Here is a 21,670-nt window from a genome sequence, read left to right on the forward strand (position 1 = left end):
GCATAGAAACATTTAATTACATAAAACATATGGCGATCGAGCCGTGAATTTGATGGAAATTGATAATGTTTTGGTGACATGACCACCTCCAGTTGGTACAAAATATTTTCCATTTCCTAGGTCTTCGATGTGAAAAATTCGCCATTGGCGAATATTCGCCACTAAAGTAATCTTTGGTGGCAATATCCCCAAATGATTTGACAGCTTTCGAGCTCCAATGGAGATGTAGAGCTTAAACATATTATGGAAGTAAACATTGCTTCTTGGAATGTTCGAGGGTTGGAAACCCCAGATAGGAAATATGTGGTCAAAAGATTTTTCGAGACTTTACAGGAATATTGATATTCTTCTATTACAAGAAATCAAAGCAGTTGGTTTTTGGCTTGATATTAATATGAAATACATTTGGAAAGATGTCAGCCACTTCACTACCAATCATTTGAAAGGAAAAGAAGGTCTTGCTATTCTACTTAGTAGAAAGTGGGTTGAATTTGTCATTAGATGGGGGCACTCTCAATGCAATAGGGTAGTGTGGGTGGTCTTGAAATTTGATGACTCAATATTTGGCATCTATTCATTGCATGATCCTAATGATTACAGACAGAGGATTGAACTATGGAAATGGTTGTATAAAATGGAGAACATCCCATGGATAATGGGACGTGATTTTAATATGGTGGAAAACTCTAGAGATAAAACAAGAGGTTCCAAGTTTGAGTGGAAAGGGGAAGAAAAATTCTTTTGGAATAGAATGACTAGTAAGCTTAGACTGATGGACCCCCTAACTAGATGTAAAAGAGATTACCAAGGCATTTGGTATACTTGGTGCAATTTTCAAAAGGGCAATAAAAGAATCTACTCTAGATTAGATAGAGTCTATTTCAATAAAGACTCTTTCTATATAAGCAAGAATGATAATGGAATTCAGTACAAAGTCTCCCCCTATATGTTATTTGACCATCATCCCATCCAGGCTGTTATTTTTCAGAATAATATGAAGTGTACCAAAAACACTTACAAAGTGGGGTTTGCACTAAACACTAGCCTGTTAGATAAGTAAGAGGTGATGTGGGCAGCTTTAATCATTAGACAATTCAATAACTTAACTCTGAGAGAGAGGGGGGTCATAAAAGCATAGAACCAGAAGGTTGCAAGATGGAAAGTATTGTTTCGAACTCTGGGCAAGAAAATTGCCAAAGATCTTAGAAGAGAAGAATTGTAAGCCCACATTATGTTGCAAAACTCCGAAAGTATTCTACAAGATGATCCCTATAATGAGGAAGCCTGTGAGAAGATGTCTAAGGCCAATAATTCCTTGAGAAAGATTCAGAATGATAAGATACAAGGGGCCAAAACTAGTGCCCACATACAATGGATGGAGCATGGTGACAAAAGAGGCCAGGGTTAACATTAGTACTATTTGTGATGACGGTAAGGTTATTTCTAATCAGGTAGACATTTTGGAGTCTTTTGCTAAATTTTATCAAAATATTTTCACTAGCAAAGACTTTGGACAACATAAGGACATGACAAGGAGGCAACTCAAATCTGTTATCTCAAGGAAAGTCTCTGAAGAAGATGCCACCATACTAAATCAAGAATATCTATAGATGAGATAAATAAGGCAATATCATCCCTTAGCAATGGTAAGGCCCCAAGAATTGATGGTATTCCAATTGAGTTTTGCAAGAGATGTCAACACTGGATAGCAGAGGATCTACTACAAGTCTATAGAGAAGTTGAGCTAAATGGCTCACTGGGAAAATATATAAACACAGGGATAATAAAGATTATTCCTAAAGAAGGGGAAAAGACATTGATCAAAAACTGGAAGCCTATTTCCCTATTAAATGTCTCTTATAAAATCCTTGCCAAGATACTTGCACAAAGGTTAGAGAGAATTATTCCTAAGATTATTTCTCCTACTCAGACAAGATTTGTAAAGGGTAGATACATTCTAGAAAATCTCCTCACTTGTTGGGAGGCATTCAGATGGGCTAAGGACTTAGGACAAGAGGCAATCATGTTACTTTTGGATTTTGAGAAAGCATATGATAGAATGAAATGGGGGTTTATCAATATGATGTTGGAATGCCTTGGATTTCCAGAGAACTACTATAGACTAGTTAGTGTACTAATTACAGATGCTAAAGCATGTGTAGAAATCAATGGAGTAAAATATGGCAAGTTTTGTCTCTCAAGATCAATAAGGCAAGGATGCCCCCTTGCACCTGCCCTCTACATTATTGTTGATGATGCTCTCTACTACCTCTTTAGAGACCACTCCACCTCCCCGGGTGTGGATGGCATCACACTGCCCAATGGTTGCACTCTTTCTAATTTCCAATTTACAAATGATACTGCAATTCTAACTAAGTTGAAAGAAGAGACTCTAATGGCACTTTTGTCTAAGTTAGAGTTGTTCTGTGAAGCTTCTGGTAGTAAGTTCTCAATGGCTAAATCCACTCTTCTAGGATGGGATGAGCATCCTCCAATCTAGTTCAATAAATACTCTTTCAGCTAGGAAGGGCCTAACCATTTGATCAGATATCTTGGCTTACCCTTTGCAGTAGAGCCCAACCTGAAAGTTATGTGGGAGTGGGTTAAAAGTAAAATTGATAAAAAGTTATGGAAATGGAATAAGCAGTACCTTACCATTGCAGGAAGGGTGCAAGTTTGTCAAAAAATACTTTCTTCGTACAATATATATTACACTTCTTCTTGGATTTTTAGCAAGTATCAATTTAGTTACATCCAAAAGATCATAAGAGAATTTTTAATCTATTACAACAACAATAGCAATACATCAACTAAATTATAACATTCATGTTCAAAGCAATATGAGTTGCAGCCATAGAACAAATTTTGGTATGGTTTGTTAATCTTATGAATCCCTTTCCTTTTTTCAACTAAATGTGTCTCAATCTTTGTATGCAATGGGAAAAGAACGTCAAATCTTAAAGGATGCTAGATTATGTGGAAACTAGATGGATAAACAAATGGTTAAAACGAATTCTTTTGTAAGAAATATTGGTAGAGTGCTAACTATTAGATAACAATTTTTGGACCCTTCAAATGATTCAAATTTGTTCTTTTATAAACACACATAGATGAAAGGCACAAAAAAAAAAGATTTGAATTAAGTTTCATTTCGTTTGTGACACAACTAGATACCTCCAAAGAATACAAGATAATCCCATATTACTATAAACCCATATTAAAATGGAGAAACCCACCCAACCCAATATGATGAATTATAAAAGAATCCATTTCTTGAATGTCCTCAAATGCAGTCTATATAACCAAAGCCGTGAAGTTGAGTTCAACCCGGAAAATGGAGAAGGAGCCGCCTAGATTACATCTGCTAAGAGAAGTAGAAGTGCTGATTGATGGAAACAAATAAATGATTGCAATACCAGGTTTGAGGAAGAAGAAGAAGATGACGTTTTATTATGGGAGAATAAGCAGCAACAGGCGATCCCCAGGTTTCAATCATGCAATGTCGTCATCCATTGCCAACATCGGAGAACTCTGTACAGAAGGTTGGTTGAAGGAGGCTGCAAACATTCTGCTTACTATGCAGAACCCTCGTATAGACGTTTCTCCATATCTTAAAATATTGCAGACCTGCATTGCCGGGAGTAGCCCTCTAGAGGATAAGTCAACTCACTTTTTCGTCAGAAGTAGCGGATATACAGGAGTGACACCGACATTTTTAAGAAACAAACTTATAAATTTATATAGCCGATCCGGAAGTTTGGACGATGCCCGCAAAGTTTTTGATAACATGAAAGATCCAGACATCTTCTCATGGAATATGATAATTGCAGCTTACGTAAGGCATGGAAATCCTCAAGAGGCGTTGGCACTATTTAAGCAAATGCAATTAACAGGTGTCCAACCTGATCAATTCACTTTTGCCAGCATTGTCTCTGCGTTTGCCCAAATGGGAGCTTTGGAAAAGGGTATCGAGATTCATCAAAGAATAATCGAAGGAGAATTTTTGTCAGATGTTGTGGTTGCAAACACCCTGATAAACATGTATGCAAAATGCGGAAGCATACAAAAGGGGCGTGAATTGTTTGACAAAATGGAGCGACGAGATGCCTTCTCATGGACTGTGATGATTGCGGGATATGCACAAAATGGTGTTGTCCACGAGGCTTTAAGGCTTTTGAGCCTAATGCCTAGTAGAAATGTGATCTCATGGAATGCAATGATTGCGGGTTACTCGCAACATGGGTTTCTTGAAAAGGCCATGGATGTTTTTAAGCAAATGCAATTAGCAGGTGTAAAGCCGGACTCTATAACCTTTGCCAGCATTGTTCCAGCGTGTGCCAAAATGGGAGCTTTTAAACAGGGTATGGAGAACCATCAGAGAATAGTCAAAACGGGATTTTTGTCGGATGTTATTGTTTCAAATGTGCTTATAGACATGTATGCAAAATGTGGAAGCATAGAGAAGGCTCGCCAATTGTTTGATGTAATGCGTACACGAGATGTGGACTCGTGGAATTCACTCATTTCTGGATATGTCCAAAATGATGATTTTGAGGAAGCTTTAAGACTTTTCAATGAAATGCCTCAACGAAATGTGGTCTCGTGGAATGAGATGATCGTTGGATATGTACAAAATGGTGTTCTTGACGAAGCATTAAGGGTTTTTCAAGAAATGCCTCAAAGGGATGTGATCTCATGGAATGTGATGATATCTGGATATATACAAAATGGTGTTCTTGATGAGGCGTTAAGGCTTTTCAATGAAATGCCTCAACGGAATGTGGTCTCATGGACTGCAATGATAGTGGGATATGCACAAAATGGATTTGTTGAAAAGGCCTTGCAGATTTTTAAGCAAATGCAGTTGGCAGGCATAAAGCCTAACTCGGCAACCTTTGCCAGCATTCTCCCAGCAAGTGCGAAAGTCGGAGCTTTGGATTGGGGTTTGGAGATACATCAAAGAATAATTGAAAGTGGTTTTTCATTACATGATGTAGTTGCAACTTCCTTGATAGACATGTATGCAAAATGTGGAAACTTATATAAGGCACATAAAATTTTTGATAAAATTCCTCAACAAAATACAGACTCGTGGAATGCAATCATTTCTGGGTATGCACGAAATGACTTTCTTGACAAAGCTATAAGGCTTTTCAAAGGAATGCCTCAACCGAATGTAGTGTCATGGACTGCAATGATTGCAGGATATGCACAAGCTGGGCAGGTTGGAATGGCCTTAGAGTTATTTAAGCAAATGCGGTTAGCAGGTATGAAGCCAAACTGGGCAACATTCGCTAGCATCCTCCCGGTGTGTAGTAAAAAGGGTTTGGTGAAACAGGGTATGGAGATCCATCAAAGAATAATTGAATGTAGATATTGGTCAGATGTTGTAGTTGTGACTGCCCTAATAGACATGTATGCAAAATGTGGAAGTTTACACAAGGCACATAGATTGTTTGATAAAATGCATCATCGAAATGAGGTCTCCTGGACTGCAATGATTGCAGGATATGCAATGCATGGCAGTGGGAAGGATGCGCTCGAACTCTTTGAACTGATGAAGCACTCTGGAACCAACCCCAACCATATAAGTTTTGTTTGTGTTTTATTTGCATGCAGCCATGCAGGCCTAGTGGATGAGGGCTGTAAATACTTCAGTTCCATGGGCGACTCTTACTGTATTATTCCTATAAAGAATCATTATGTATGCATTGTTGACCTTCTTGGTCGTGCTGGGTTTCTTGAGGAAACCCTAAATTTTATCATAAAAATGCCAATAAAACCTGATGTGGTTATGTGGATGTGTTTGCTTAGTTCTTGTAGATCACATAAGAGTATATGGCTAGCAGAATTTGTGGCAACAATCCTTTCCGGGCTGGACCCGGAGTATTCTGCACCTTATGTTATTCTGTCAAACATCTATGCAGAACTGGGCAGGTGGAGTGATGTTCAAAAGGTAAGGGAATCAATGAAAGATGGATCACTAAAAAAGATACCTGGTTCTAGCTGGATTGATATCCTTTAAATGGTACGGATTATATCTGCAAACACAGAAATTCTATGCAAAATTGGAGAAATTGTCATGGGAGATGAAGGCAGCAGAGTATATTCCAGATTTAAGATCTGTATTGAATGATGTGGAAGAGAAATAATTATCTCTTTTACGATATGGAGAAGTTGGCAATTACATTTGCGTGAACATGTATTACAGTTCCTTTGAATATATTTTGACTGCTACCTTACAACCAACTTCATCTCAAAGATTGTTGCAAGATAAAATTGTTGAGGGAGATGCAAAGCAATTCCACTATTTCAAACATGGACAACGGTCTTTTGCAGATTATTGGTGATGCCAAGTGAAGCAAGCAATAAGCCCAGCCTTGGAGTATAGCAAATTGCAATCTGTCTAATTTAGACTGGTAAGAGGGAATATGGATTTATTTTTAATTTCTTAAAAGCCATTTTTATAACTGTTTACAGAGCTAGACCATGCTGTTGACTGTTGAAATTATATTGTTTAGTAATCACTTCCTAGATACCGATATGGCTTTTCTTGAAGGTCTGTGTTATAATATCACGGAGGAGTTGTGACATTGAAACCTTTTCAGTAATCTTGTACAGCTCTGGAGTGAAATGCTCCACAAGGAGGCAGGAGAACCAGGAACGTGAAAGGACAAGAATTATTGAAGGAGAATAGAAAGCTACTTAACCAGCAGGAAACGTAAGTTAAGAGCTTACAATCAATCTGATGCTTGAATATAATGAGTAGAGCGTCTCTTCAACATTCTTTGCACTCACATTTTTTAATTTATTTTTATTTGAGTTTGAAAATCTTTGTTTGTTTTCCTTCAACATCGGGAGGGGGGAATCCACTGTTTACATATAATTTAGGGTTGACCCACTTGGCCTTTAACATGCCCCCCTGGTTTGAATGTGGGTCATTTATCCCAATTTGACCACACTGACCCTTTCTCTTAGATTTGGATCTTGTCTGCTTTAAGTTGAAATAAAACCACCTCCATGGGAGGTCAATCATGTGATATAACAGTCTCCAGGGTCTTTATTTAGTATTGCTGCTGGACAATAACAGTGTATCGGTGGTTTGTGGTGATCAACAGTTGATTATTGTTTGCCAGGTGGTTTCATAGGGTTTGAGAGAATTCAGTCACTTTGGCTTGCAGTTGTGTCATACTAAAAAGCAAACAATCCCCATCAGCAAGAATTTGCGCACAGATCCACCATGAACACCCACACTTTGGGGACACTATACAGTCAGACCATGTAATCAAACCAATTGCTGCCTGCTGACCAGTAAAAATGGACAACCTTACTGATGAAGAAACTGAAGAGAGCACCCTCAAGATACCCACAGGGCCACAAGACAAGCTAATGGAATTGATATGATAAGTATTCACTTCTAGCTCTAGTCTTGTTCACTATGAAAGTTTTTATGGGCTAGTTGATATTTCATTGTTATTGCTAATGGAATTGCTGTATGGTAGTACTTTGATGGAATTCTATATGTATTCCGACTCTGTTTGGGTTTGTGAAGGTTTTGATTTCAATATTGCCTTTTCATGTGTTTTTTTATCTCTTCTCCTTTTTCAATGCATTTGAAACTTTTATCCAAAGATAATATTACCTAAACTTGTAGATGCAGAAAGAAAATTACAATTTCTATTATAATGTAATTGTATAGTGAGATAAGGTTAGGGTTACTAGGTGACCTGGATGATTCAAATAAATAGACTGCTATCATGAGCATAACATAACAAAAGGAAGCACGTCATGTCTTGAAGTGGGCTGCAAGGTCGTCTGAAAGTAACCTGATGACAATAAAATATGAAGTGAATGCCACTCGTTTAAGGAAAATAATGATATTTATGGTCATTTCAAGTTGAATTAGGGTTTGGATAAGTTACAACAAATTATGTATCTTTTGATTTTTTAACTGAACCTTTATACAAGTAGGCATTAGTGTTTGGAAATTTGCAACCATCTATGACAATTTTCACATAATCCAAAGACAGACATCTATGTAAACAAGTATTTGGAATTTTTATGCAAAAGAATAGACAACATACCAATAAAGGTGACACAAGATATACCTTGAGAAAACCCTCAGGGAAAATCCCAACCTCTAATAGCATCCATTACTCGTGTATTATTCAGCAATGAAATTATTGTAATACATATGTAGAGTCTCCATGAATATCTTTAAAACAAGAAGCTGTCTACATGCACTCCAAGTGAACAAGCATGCAATTCCACATCAGATCCATGCTTCAAATCCTCACAAGTGCAATCTACAAGAGTTGCTCACATAGACTAACCTCTTAGCCAAAATAGCCAACCTTAGACAAAAACACGTGTGCTAGCTTTTGTAGACATAAGCTTGCACAAAACCACCAAGTGGTATTACATAAAACCATGAGACTAATACCATGAGCTTACAAAACTATTCACCCCTCATTTACTTTTTAGTACTTAGTTTTCCCAATATTAAATATCTTTCCCAATGCGCAAACCCATATTAAATATTTATCATAATGTTATATAGAATACATTAAGTGACCCCAAGAATGTTAACCCCATGTGATACACACATCCCTAAATCCCCTTGATGCCCCACAAATAATATTGAATTAAATTATAACATTATGCAAGTTGTACAACACATCATTTCCTAACAATTAGCTCTTTTTATGTTCAATGGATTTGAGAAACTTGAAATAATGATGAATGCTTGCATATTAGTTGGAATATTCATCCAAGAAAAACTTGGAAAACAAAGAAGAAAGGTGAAATTTGAGGAGTAGAGGATGACTTATCTATTACCCCACCCAAGATATTCACATCCAACTGTACTTATGTCATAGGATCTATTGGTGCTTCTATGACCAAGAAGTTGAGCCACCATGTTTTAATGGTAGTGGGAGGAAAATATGAAGGTGACACAATTGGATCCTCTAGAACATCAAAGTAAGATCTTTTAGGTTTGAAAGTATACATTTGAGACATTGTTCTTTTCATGGAGCCCTCTCCCCACTTAAACGACAAACATGATGGCTGTTAAAAGCTCTTTCATATTTTGTCACTGCTACTACTCCTGATATACTTCCCTACTAAATTTGTGTTGTTGTAACTTATAGTTGTGCGCATAGTAGATCTAATAGGGTGATCCTCTCCAATCAAACCAGCCTGCCTTGAGTCTAGCAATTAACTTTTTGTATCTTGTGCATCTTTGTAATACAAGGAATCGATTAAGTCTTCATGTTTATATTCCAAATTGGTTCAGACCACAAAGGTATTAAATGCCTAATTACATTCCCCTTAGGATGACACTTGAGTATTTGACTTTTGTGGAAATTACAACATCAGATTTCATTTAATTGTACCTCAATTTTGTGGAAACGTGAATGTTGTATTCTCAAAGGATAACGTGTAGTTTTGGAAAAATTCCAAGGCTCTCTCTCAACATGCCTGACAAACCAACAAAAATTTGCTCACAGATCTAAGTACAACTAATCATTTTGGAACATTATAAGGAAGTTGGTGAGGGGATGCCAAAGTACCAAGTATTCCTATGATACAATTCATCATGTCTTCACAAGACAATTTTCATACACAAGAAATTATTTAATCAAAAATTTATGTTTGGTAATCAAAATGTTTAGCACAATGGACACGATAAGGATCCTTGACTTGGGACTTTGATGGAAATAATAGATTTTGATTAAATTTAATATAAAAGATACACAATCAATGAGGTGGGAAATCATGTGGAAAATTACCTCCATTTTTACATTAGAATAAACAATTTGCTTGGCCTATTGAAAGGAGATGATTTTTCTTAATTGTTTGCTTTTCAAATCTCTATGATTCTCACGAATAGTGTACACTAGATCCGCATGTTCTCTATTTGATGATCCAAATAATCTATTCATGAATAGAATACTGTTTTTCATTTGAGTTAGAATAGTTGGAGAGGATAAGTCTTTAAATCTGATCTATTTCTCCAAGCATTTGGGTTTTGTTACCCATCCTTAAATGTCCCAAAACAGTAGTCTTCTTTCGCCAATTTGCCACTCAAGCATTATCATAACCGAAGTTAGGTAGCACTACCAACTTAAACATAACTTCAATAACTTTAGATGTCAACAACATACATTCTTGCACATGAGCACACTTTCCACTTTTCACTTCATAGTGTGTACAAGTTGAACACAATGTGTACCATTGATATAGGCAAGGTACTTGATTTATAGGGGTCTACTAATCTTGATTAGGTTGGAGATCTAGATAGTAGGAGGTTTACAAGTGGCTATTTGTTCACTTTATTTGGTGGAGATAATTGGATGAGTAAGAGACAATCTATATAGTTGTTATGTTAACTACAAAATAAAGTATATGGTTGCCACACATGCTTGCAAAGAGGCAATGTGGTTATAGAGACTATGCTCAAATATTAGTTGTACTTGTAAAAGTGTGAGTATTGGATGTGGTAGTTAGAGTGCAATGTGTTTGATTAAGAACCCTATGCATGAAGCCTATACTAAACATGTTGATGTGCAGAGTATCATTTTGTTTCCGAAATGGTAGAGGGTGGACAACTCATGGTTCAAAAGGTGGTTATTTTGGAAAATATTACAAGTTCACTAAGTCAACGAGCATAGAGAAACACTATATAGGTATGTTGTTCACCTTGCAATCCTAGGACTAATTTATTTCATTTAATTTGTCTAATAGTTGATTAATTGTGTGCACATCCTCAAAGATCGTGGAGAGGGCCAAGTTGAACATCCACATAATGTTAGAGGTGTTTATAACTAATCATGATTCTCCGAGTGATTTAATATGCATGTAAGACACATAATGTGGGAGAATTGTTGTAACGCATCATTGGACACTTGACATGAAGCGGATAGAAATCTATGATTATAAATAGTGTTGTAAGAGGTGTTAGAAAACATCTATGATGATGTTTAAGAAGTTTGTTATTGTTTTTGGACTTGCCCAGGGAGTTTTAATTTTGTCCTCGAATGGGCTATCTCTTTTCCTCTAGTAAAGTTGGATGGCCAATTCATAAGAAGAGTCTTGAAGACTCTAGAAAGATGCTTGTAACTCCAAAACACATGTCATGAGGTGTTTATTGCATGTTTACTACTTGCTCTTTTGTGTTGAAATTTTTTTATGGTTTCTTGGATTACATTTGGCTATATATTGGATGCATGGGATAATAGTTTGTAAGATTGTTTTATAGGTTATATTGTTTTACTATTGGAACGTTAGTGGACTAAAGTGGAAAGTTGTGTTTATGTACTCTACATTTGTGATTAATACATGCCTATACTCTCCTTAGCAATGAGGATTTTTTATCTAGAAAGGTTTTCTCCACATATATTGATTTTTTTATGGTATTACATTTTTTTTCTATGTTATTTTTATTTTCATATATGTTGATAAATTTATAAGCACTAAAGATTAATAGTTTGTACTATATTTGTACCTAACTTAGATCAATAGTTTGTACTATATTTGTACCTAGATTATCATTAGCCATAACTTAGTTGTATGAACTCCAAACAAGGTTAATTTGTTTCAGCCTTCGTATTTTTTCATCAAACATAGTGGTAACCTACTTTTCTACACTTAATGCCCTAGCTTTTTTAAATTAATATTTTCAAACATTCTCTTGTAGAACTTTCATTTTGAGAACTTTAAGATGCTATGACTTGTATTTATAGATTCTTTTTTAAGTCTCATATTTCTGAAAGTGTGTACTTTATAGTGGTGTGTTTCTTTACTTTTAATTCTATAATAAGCCTATACTTCAACATTTTGTCATTTTTGGGAATTGTGAACTACTGTGAAACTATAAACAAACTTGTAAATGCACTAACTATGAAGTGTCATCATGTAATTTTATGGGGGTTTCTTGCATCGTCAAGTAATAGGAGATGCACTTGTGTAGTTGTATTCTTTATGGGTTATCTCCTTTCATTTTATATTTTCAACTTGCCATCTAATAATAGGAGGTGTACTTGTGTGGTTGTATTCTATATTCTATTAAGGTGGCCCTAGGAGACAAGTTTAAAATGCCATATTCTAATGCATTCATTGATACACCAACTAGAGAGGAAGACAAACTTATCTAGATGAGAGCTTTGAAATCTTCTAAGTTACATGTTTCGGCGTTTGATTTTGACCCCTATTATAGTAGTCCAATAGACTAGGATAGATGTGATCAAAGAAAGTTATAATAGTCTTACAACATATTTAACAATATTAAAGGAAGCACAAAAACAACATGCAACCCACAAGAGACATTACATTTATATGGGAAACCATTATAGGAAAAAGCTCACTATTGTCATACTATCACAATTATATTATTTAAAATACAAAGTTTCAATACAATATGTCTCTTTATAGAGTTTTAATGTATTGTTTTACAACATACTCTTCTTATACAATCAGATTTAGTTTACATCAACCTTCATACATCTATAAATACAAATAGTTATAGCCACAAAACTATATTGCTATATAGAATACAAATAGTCACACAACCATTTCATAAATATTACATGACATCAACATTCCACACATTACATGTAATATGAATTCTCCAAATGATTAATCAACACCCATAATAAGCCATTGTCACTCACACTTGGTCAAAGGATTTTGTCATTTTGACTTGCTATACATGAACCATGTAGTCATCATCTTGCAGTACAATGAAACATTGTCAATGGCTTGCAATTGCAAATTCGAACTCCTAATGAACTGTAACTACTTGTGTCACTTCTAGGCATCTTCCACGTCACCATGCTCTTGGTTATCATTGCATGTACTACATAGTGTTGCAAATGCACATGCACTATCATACACTTATATTGGCATAACTACAATTATGTGATTGTGAGTTCTCCTCCAAACGACTTGTGATTTGAAAGATAGTAATAGTAGACTAAGACGAGCCCCCATACGATACCAAACATCCATAACTCATACTCAACTTACTACAATAACAATCAATAATATTATATCAATTTACAGATAAACTCTATTCAATAAATCTATATAGATGAATAACACACTTTGGTTCCAACACTCTCACAATTTCTTATTTAATGTAACAAAGCGTGTGGTATATAACCAATAAATTTATCTTCATGAACGAAAGTATTTTGAACCCATTACATCCATGCACCATAAAATCGTATTATTATTCATTAACTTGATAAAAAAAAAAAACTATATTTACGTAAGTGTCAACTTTGTTTGCATCAACCATCCTTCTAGCAAAATGATATATACTATACATCCACATATTTAATCTGAGCATGAGATATAAGATTTAGCCTAATATGTGTTGGAGATTCCGGCTAATTCCAATTAACAACAATATTATTCCTACTCTTATCAGATGTTGTCAGGAAGAGATTTACTAACAACAGATTTGTTACAAACCAACTATGTGGTGTTAATCTGATGCCTAATAGTTCATTAATTTTCATTATTGATAGAAACATACATTTTAAAATTGATTTACTTTAATTTTATTGTGACTAACTATCAGTCTTTTGGATTATATACAAATCATACAGGTGAACTTTTGGGACTTCCAGATTTGGTATTACAGTGGGGGAATCGCAAGCGTATGAGATGTGTAAAAGTGCAAGTGAGTTCAGGAATGGAGGTCAAAGTTAAAATACAAGGAACTTCATATCTCATCCACACAATATAAGTTACAACAAATTCATGTTAAGGATATGGTCTACACCAGTCATTTGCCATGCAGTCTACTTCCATGATTTTTTTGATTTTCTTTGTCCAAAATCTGCATTGGCACAAGAACTCAACACATTTCTCTCAGTGATATGATTTTGTGAACTTCACATCACTTTTCAATGCCCAACAACATTGTTTCTAAAAAAAATATGATTGCTATTTTTCGTTATATGTATTAGAAGCTGATGATAGGTATGTAACCTATATGAGAATGGACTTTAATGGCCTTACATAACCTATAATTAGGTTTTTATTTGATAATTGGGTTTTATAATTGCATAGTTTGTTTGTTTGTGTAACTAATTTTTTTTACAAATTTTATGAACTTTTGCATAGAGTAGAATTATTTTCTAGATCTTATTTAGATTTGCATTCTGTCACATGGTATTAGCTTCAACCTTTTGGAAGGTTTTCCATTGAAACAAAGCTTTATGAGTCAAAATATAAGTAAATACTCTTTTTAAGAAAATAGCAAAATTATGCATTCAATAATATTTGTTTCAGTTTGGGGTAAGATTCCAGCCCGTTCGGTTAAGCGGAAAAGGCCTAAGTCGTGGGTATGCTCACCATGGTCTTGGGTTCGACTACGTGTCGGGTTCACCTGGTGCACTCGTGTTGCGGGTGCGTGGGTGCATCCCTAGGGGGACTAGTTTCGCCTCGCTCGCCTCAGGTACCCAAGATACGGGATGTTGGGCGCTGGGCGGGTATATATATATTTGTTTCAGTTAAATGCAGCTCAAACATATTTTTCTCCTCCATTTAAATAGGCATTCAACGAATTCAGTTTAAGCTTTTTCTGTGGATTTGAAACAATAAATTATGATTGGTTAGCTCAGAGCTCTTACCAAAAAAATATGCAGATTAAACTATTGTAATTTGAAGAATTGGAGCAGTATCCAAAAAATTTAAATCCATAAAATTCATTGAGATTTTGTTGATTAAGCTACTCAAAAAACTACGAGTTGTGAGTTAGACTACAAATTAACACTCTTTTAAGAAAATGGTAAAACTACACATTCAACTACATTTGTTTCAATTTAATGCAATATGTTTTAAAATCTTTTAGTCTTTTTCAAGAAAGATATCTCTCAGTGTTACATAGATTTATCAAAATATAAGTATGCTATTTACCAGACCACTTACAAACATGTTGTTTACCATATATTATGCTTCGATCATGGAAAGTGCAACTATCTTCTATTGTTAGCTTATTTAGTTAATTGTTCTTCTAAATGAAGTAAACAAAACCATTGGAACTTCAATTATCTAGATCTCTAGTCATTCAAAATCTACAAATCTTTGTATGCCCAACACTTTGCCCACATCATTAGTACATAATAAGATAGATCTAGCAATTCAGAGTTCCTCTCAAGTATTTGAGCATTCCTTTTACTTGTGTTAGATGCTCCTTAATTGGCTAAGCCATGAACCTACTTAGAAATCTCACTACTTGGAGAATATCTAGTCTAGTGTAAACTATTGCATGCATTAGACTTTGTACTATGCTAGCATATGGAACATGTCGCATTTCTTTTGAAGCCTTCGTAGACTTAAGACATAGTTTCAAAACTAATTACACGCTAACTAGTAAAGATGTACTTAGTTGTTTATTGTTGTGCATGTCAAACCACTACAAAATAGTCTCTAGATATTCTTCTAATCTATTCACAATTTTTTGGGTATTTTTATCCCATGAATCTTTATCCCAAGTACAAACCTAGCAGCACCTACATCCTTCATCTCAAACAGACAAGACAAGTAAGCGTTGAATTCATTAATTAATGTCTTATTATTCACAGTGATAAACAATCATAAATATATAAAACAAATATTAAAATATGACTATTCATCTATTTCACTACATACAATAATCAATTTGTGAAGCATCGATCTAACAAATATGAACCAAACTTTTGATTGCACATATTCAATAACTACCTTAATCCATATAAATATCTATTCAATTTACAAACCTAATTCTTTTTATTTGCTCCCCCCGCTATGTAAGAATGCAAACTTGAAATCAATTTTCTCTATTTCTAAATCATATGCCATAATATGGATAATAATATTCCAATGGAACTCAACTTAGCTACAAGAGAAAAAAGTATCATTTAAGTCTATTTCCTCAATCTAGGAATAACCTTTAGCCACCAATTTTTATTTGTATTACTTAAGTGATCCATTTACCCTATATTTTTTGTTGAGCACACAATTGTAGCCTCTAGATTTTTCTTCTATCAAATAAATTTACTCGGTCCCAAGTATTGCATTGCTTCAATGCTAAAATCTCCACATCTATATCATTCATATAAGACTTATTCTCATTAGGGATAAGAGCTTCCTCTAGAAACCTTAGTTCACAATTAGCACATGTTAGAGAGAAACAAAAACAAAAATTAGGTGCATTGTCCTATTAGGTGATCTTTGTTGCATCATATACCTTCTCATAGTGATTGGTGGACAACTTACCACATTTAAATTATATTCTTCTCTAGAATGTGCACTAGATGTGTCACTTTCTTCTTCTTCCACATCATTATTACTAATTGTTTGTTCATCTTCGAATGCATACTATTGCTTTAATTTGTGTTTAAAATCCAACTTTTGGCTCCCTTGCTCCAATAGCTATGATATTGCTTAACTGAAGGTCTAAGTTTTTCAATTGCTTGTAGATTTTTTACATTTTTACCATACCCAATTTGAATAAACACTTCTTAGTTTTGAAATCCAACTAATAGTTGGACTTTCATCTTCAAATGCATATTATTGCTTTAATTTGTGTTTAAAATCCAACTTTTGGCTCCCTTGCTCCAATAGCTATGATATTGCTTAACTGAAGGTCTGATTTTTTCAATAGCTTGTAGATTTTTTACATTTTTACCATACCCAATTTGAATAAACACTTCTTAGTTTTGAAATCCAACTAATAGTTGGACTTTCCTTTCACACATGAAAAAATGCAACCCTCATAGCCACATACCTTCAAATGTGTTATAATAGCCTTCAATCCTATCCACATTTTTTATGGTGTTTTATTTTCAAGCACTAAAGTAGATCTATTCTTCAAGTAATAGGTTATACTTACCACATTAGCCCAAAAATCTTGTCCTAAACTAATGTTCCTTAATAACACACTCATGGATCGGTCCAACAAAGTTCAATTTAAGGATGTGTTAGAAGAGACATCTTTCTTCTTGGACTTATAATCCTTCTTAATATAATCTCTTTTGCCATATTCTAGCATTTTACTTTTGATTTTTGAAGATTTTTTACTAGCCCTTTCCCTTGGGCATCTTGTATCCACTCTTACTCTTACCTCTATATCATTAGACTTTCCCACATTACAACAAAAGCATTAGGAGAGACTTAATCCATAGATATCCTGCTAGTATCCTCACTTAACAAAACACCTAAAATATTTTCTAGTTTGGGTGGAGTATTACTATTGATTGTGATAATTAAATTTTCCCATGAATTGATAAAGAACCAAGTAACAAAATGCATTTATCCTCTTAATCTAGTTTGACTCCTAATGACACAAGTTAAATTAGAATAAGATTGAAGGTATTAAAATGGTCATTAATTGGTTCTCCTTCTTTCTTCAAATAAGATAACTTCTTTTCTAGAACAAGTTTATTTGCAAGACTCTTAAACTAATACAATATTCATATCTTCTTCCATAATGAATGAGTGTTGTGATCTTTAGAAACAATCGTCAACACAAAATCTAACAGACATAAATAAATAGTACTACTAGCTTTCTTATTCAATTTACTTCATCCCTCGTCAAACAAACCTAGGAGTTTAGTTGAAGATTACATTGCAATCCTTTGTTCTCTTTCTATTAAAAAATTATCCACGTTCAACTTCCATAGTTCAAAGTTTTGTCTATTGAAATGCTCAATATTAGACCTTGAATTGCTAGCCATAGATTTAACACCATATGATCTTTTTACAAAAAAAAAAATTGTGTGACTAGCTATACATGTATTCTTAAAAAATTACTTTATTTAGAATAACCTATTGTGATACCAAATGTTGGAATTTTGACCCCTATTATAGTTGATTAATAGACTAGGATAGAGGAATTACTTATAATTATTTGATAAAAGTACCTGAATAGTACTACCATCTATTTGTTAACACTAAAGAAAGCACATGGAACATGTACAAAGCATAAAAAAACACTAGATTTGAATAACATCCAACTATTTCTTGCCTTGATATGTCTTGGTTGTGACTGTTGTATTGCATTGTATGTTGTGTTTGGACCACTCTTATGTCTCAAGATGGTATTCCTCAGCATGTCAATTATTGATGTCTTGATTGCATTGAGATGCATGTATGGTAGCATCCCAAGTTCCCTGTGAGGACTTAATGCATTTTTGTTACTATTAGGTTCCGTGTCATCCATGTGTTATGCTTTCTATGTTTAGTTTATCATAGTGATATATTTCGTGTATATTTGTATATGTATCATAATTATATAGCTTACATAATGTTTTACCCTATTAGATGTTTATGCATTGCTTCAACTATTATATATTGAGGTGTGTTTGATGTGTGCATTGTGTGTGTACAAATACATGGTTAATCCTCCACTTGAATATGCAGGTCTAAGTTAATCATAGTGATAGTTAATTAAAGATACGACTTTGAGTTAATGTCTATGGTAACTACTATTGCACTTGATTTGAATGTGAGATGAACCCTATGATTTCCCTTGTAGTTCTTGATCCGAATTGGTGGTGATTCTAAGCTCCATGTTTCATGAAAAAATCAATAAATCCAAAATTTATATTGTAGTTATTTATTTTCCCATTTACATGAAAATTGTATCTTCATGATTAAATCTTGTATGTGAATTTTGTTTGATGCTTTGATTTGGGAATCAATAAATTGGGAAAAAAAGAGAGGTGAAAATGCTATTTAAAGAGAGATTTGTCAAGATTCACGAGACTCAATCATACAAAATTATTGTGAATCTCATATATCACTTTCATTATATTTCAAGCATAGTCCATTATAAGACTTCACTAAGGGGACCTCAACTTCCAAGAATTAATTGTGCTCAACATCAAGCATTGAAAAACATATTCCAAGCTTCCATAATGACTTCTCAATTTTATAGGACCAAATTAGGTGAGCTTTGTATCACAAGACTTGTAATGGGTCTTTGCATACGGGTTGTAATTGTCAAGTCCATTTAAAGACCACACCATCTTACCCCACATAATTAAGGTGACATCCTTGGCATTGGTGCAAGTCCCATGGCCTATGCAAGGAGTACATTTAGAGCTTACTAAGCCAAACAACATAAGTTCCATTGAAGAAAGATAATAAAGTTGATTGGAATCAACTAAGTAAGCCTTTGTACAAATTAAGAATTCTATTACTAAATCACATACTTTAAAAAGAATTGGTTATATAAAAAATGGTGTATGTGCTTTTGCATCTAAGCAATCATGTGCATATTTTTAACCCAAAAGGGAGAAAGTTGAGATGAGCAATCATTTGCATTCATGAGTTATCCATTCAAGAAAACAAAAATTAGATATCTCTATATTGAGAAATAACCACTTCCCTTATTGAGAGTTATCAAACAAATTATACATTATATCTTAAGAAGTAAGGTATCTATTGTTGTCCTTTATGTAGATGTCAAGTCATTGTTGATGTACATATAGGAGAAAGATAAGGGAAATAGATGGAAATATTGTAATAATTTTATTTGGAAATTCATCCTATGAAGCTAGTTAGAGAAGTATTTTTAAAACTATGGCAAGTTTAGATTCACAACTGCACTACCAATAATACATAGCCAATGCTATCATGAATGATTAATGGTATATAGAAACATTATGTTTTATCTTTTAACTAAAATATGTCCTAAAATTTTGAATTCTACACAACGAAAGTCTTAAAGGTTGAAAACTAGTGATTATAATATTAAATCTAGATCATGGTACAAAATAAATTTTAGTGAGATTCACAAAAGGCGCTTAAACCACACTAAAAAACAAAAGATATAATTAGAATCCCATGGTAAAATATGATAGAATACATGGTTCAGGTGGCACCATGACACATAAAACCTCCAAGTAATATTTTACTAGCCTCACATTTTTTGAGACACTCATTAACATGTCAATAAATACCACCTTTTTAAACTTGCTACATCCAAAGAATGAAATCCTACTATGCCACTATCTAAATCTATGTATGAGGTAAGCGCATTCACTTAACGAGCCTCGATTTCATTTGTGTCATTAATCCTAATTCTTTTGGAAGATATACATTCATTTTAACTACCATGGAACTTTGTACACATTAGATTGAAGCACAAGCATGTAAGAATTGTGCCACAAAAGTATTAATCAAGTTTTCAAATCACATCATCATTAGGTTTGGGATGAATTTTTATTTGGTATATGGTAATGGTCATACTTTCTCTTCTACACTTATAATTCAATGAACTTATTAACACAATATTAACCATAAAATTAAAAAGTTAGAAAGTACAATAATAAAAAATTACTTGATGTCATGAAGAAGTTACTTAAAAGAAACCCTAGGGATTGACATACGTTATTAAAATGTGCTTTATAGATAGATAGAACTCCCAATCAATTTGCAAATTCCTAAAAACTAATTCATGTTTGAATTTTTGGATGTTGATAATAAGATAGAGGGATAAATGTGGTAAAGTGAAAGCTTTAGAATATCAAATGTGGTCAAGTCTAGAAAAAAGAAAGGTGAACAACAAAAATTCAAATGGTCATATGACTTGGATCTTAACGATTTATAAAATTATAGGGGATAACACCTTTAGAATTAGTTTTTTAACTAGAGAAACTATTCTTAATGATTAATAAAATTATAGGGGATAACACCTTTAGAATTAGTTTTTTAACTAGAGAAACTATTCTATCGTCAGTTAATTGATGGTACCTCAAGTATTACTTTACTTCCTAAAGAAAAGATGTGTCTTGTAGCATAGTTACAATAATTTTGTATCAATTTTCAAATTTTTCATTTTCTTTTATAGTGATTGTTTTGTTTAGTTGTTATTTTTTGTTCGTGTTTAAATTTTGTTAGAGTTCACATTATTAAAGTAAAATTTTAGGTGTATGTGTATTATTTTAACATGAGGCTGTTTCATTGGTAATTTATTGTTAATGTTTTTGGCTATTTAATTAGTCAATTATTCTAGAGCTCTATTTAAATTTTATTCACTTTAAACTTGAGAATCTTGATGTCTATTAGAGTTTGGTGGATCATAAAGTCTTTGAGGTGTTGTAAATCTAGAACACATTTCACATCTTAAGAAATATATAAGGTAGAGTAAAGAATTGATATTACATTTCTTTCATGATGATCATTCCTAACCCAATATTTAGGCTTCATTACTTGATAATGGAGAAGTTTTAGAAAACAAAGTGCTACAAAAAATATACAAAAAAATAGAAAATCCTTAAAAATCAATTATTTGATTGACTAAAGTAATCTCTACCATAGTTATAGATGTTTAAATAGAAATAGAACTATACTTAGAGATAACTAGAGGTAATTCTATAGAGGCTTTAGACTCTTGGCTAGCACAAAGTTATCTTCAAGACATCACCACATGTAAAAAAATGTAACTCTAAGCACTAGCTACAAAAAAAGTTCATTCAATCATAATGAAACTTCATTAAATGGAATGAATCATTTCCAAACACCTATATATTTTAGCTTTATCTTAGGCCTTTGCAATCTCTTTCTTAATGTTCTTAGTATTTATTTTAGTTTCTTTGAATGAATTCAAAAAAAGCATTATGGCTACTTGAAAGTTTCAATGAACATTTTATATGCTAGGAGTATTTTC

General features: G+C 33.6%; 1 protein-coding gene across 6 annotated transcripts; it reads left to right on the forward strand.

Moving 5' to 3' along the window:
• The first annotated feature begins 3,278 nt into the window (after positions 1-3,278).
• Positions 3,279-13,977, forward strand: LOC131042284 (pentatricopeptide repeat-containing protein At1g09410, mitochondrial). 6 transcript variants are annotated; one of them, XM_057975624.2, is made up of 5 exons: positions 3,279-6,419; positions 6,609-6,721; positions 7,137-7,407; positions 10,576-10,691; positions 13,617-13,977. In XM_057975624.2, exon 1 carries the CDS (start codon positions 3,404-3,406, stop codon positions 6,023-6,025), a length of 2,622 nt encoding a protein of 873 aa, XP_057831607.2. In that variant the 5' UTR covers positions 3,279-3,403; the 3' UTR covers positions 6,026-6,419; positions 6,609-6,721; positions 7,137-7,407; positions 10,576-10,691; positions 13,617-13,977. The 6 variants fall into 6 exon arrangements, with proteins under 6 accessions (XP_057831607.2, XP_057831605.2, XP_057831609.2 ...); XM_057975622.2 differs by having other exon boundaries at positions 7,137-10,691; XM_057975626.2 differs by lacking the exon at positions 7,137-7,407.
• The last annotated feature ends 7,693 nt before the right edge of the window (positions 13,978-21,670 follow it).

Source organism: Cryptomeria japonica, chromosome 3 (assembly GCF_030272615.1).
Source record: "Cryptomeria japonica chromosome 3, Sugi_1.0, whole genome shotgun sequence".
Classification (NCBI taxonomy): Eukaryota; Viridiplantae; Streptophyta; class Pinopsida; order Cupressales; family Cupressaceae; genus Cryptomeria; species Cryptomeria japonica.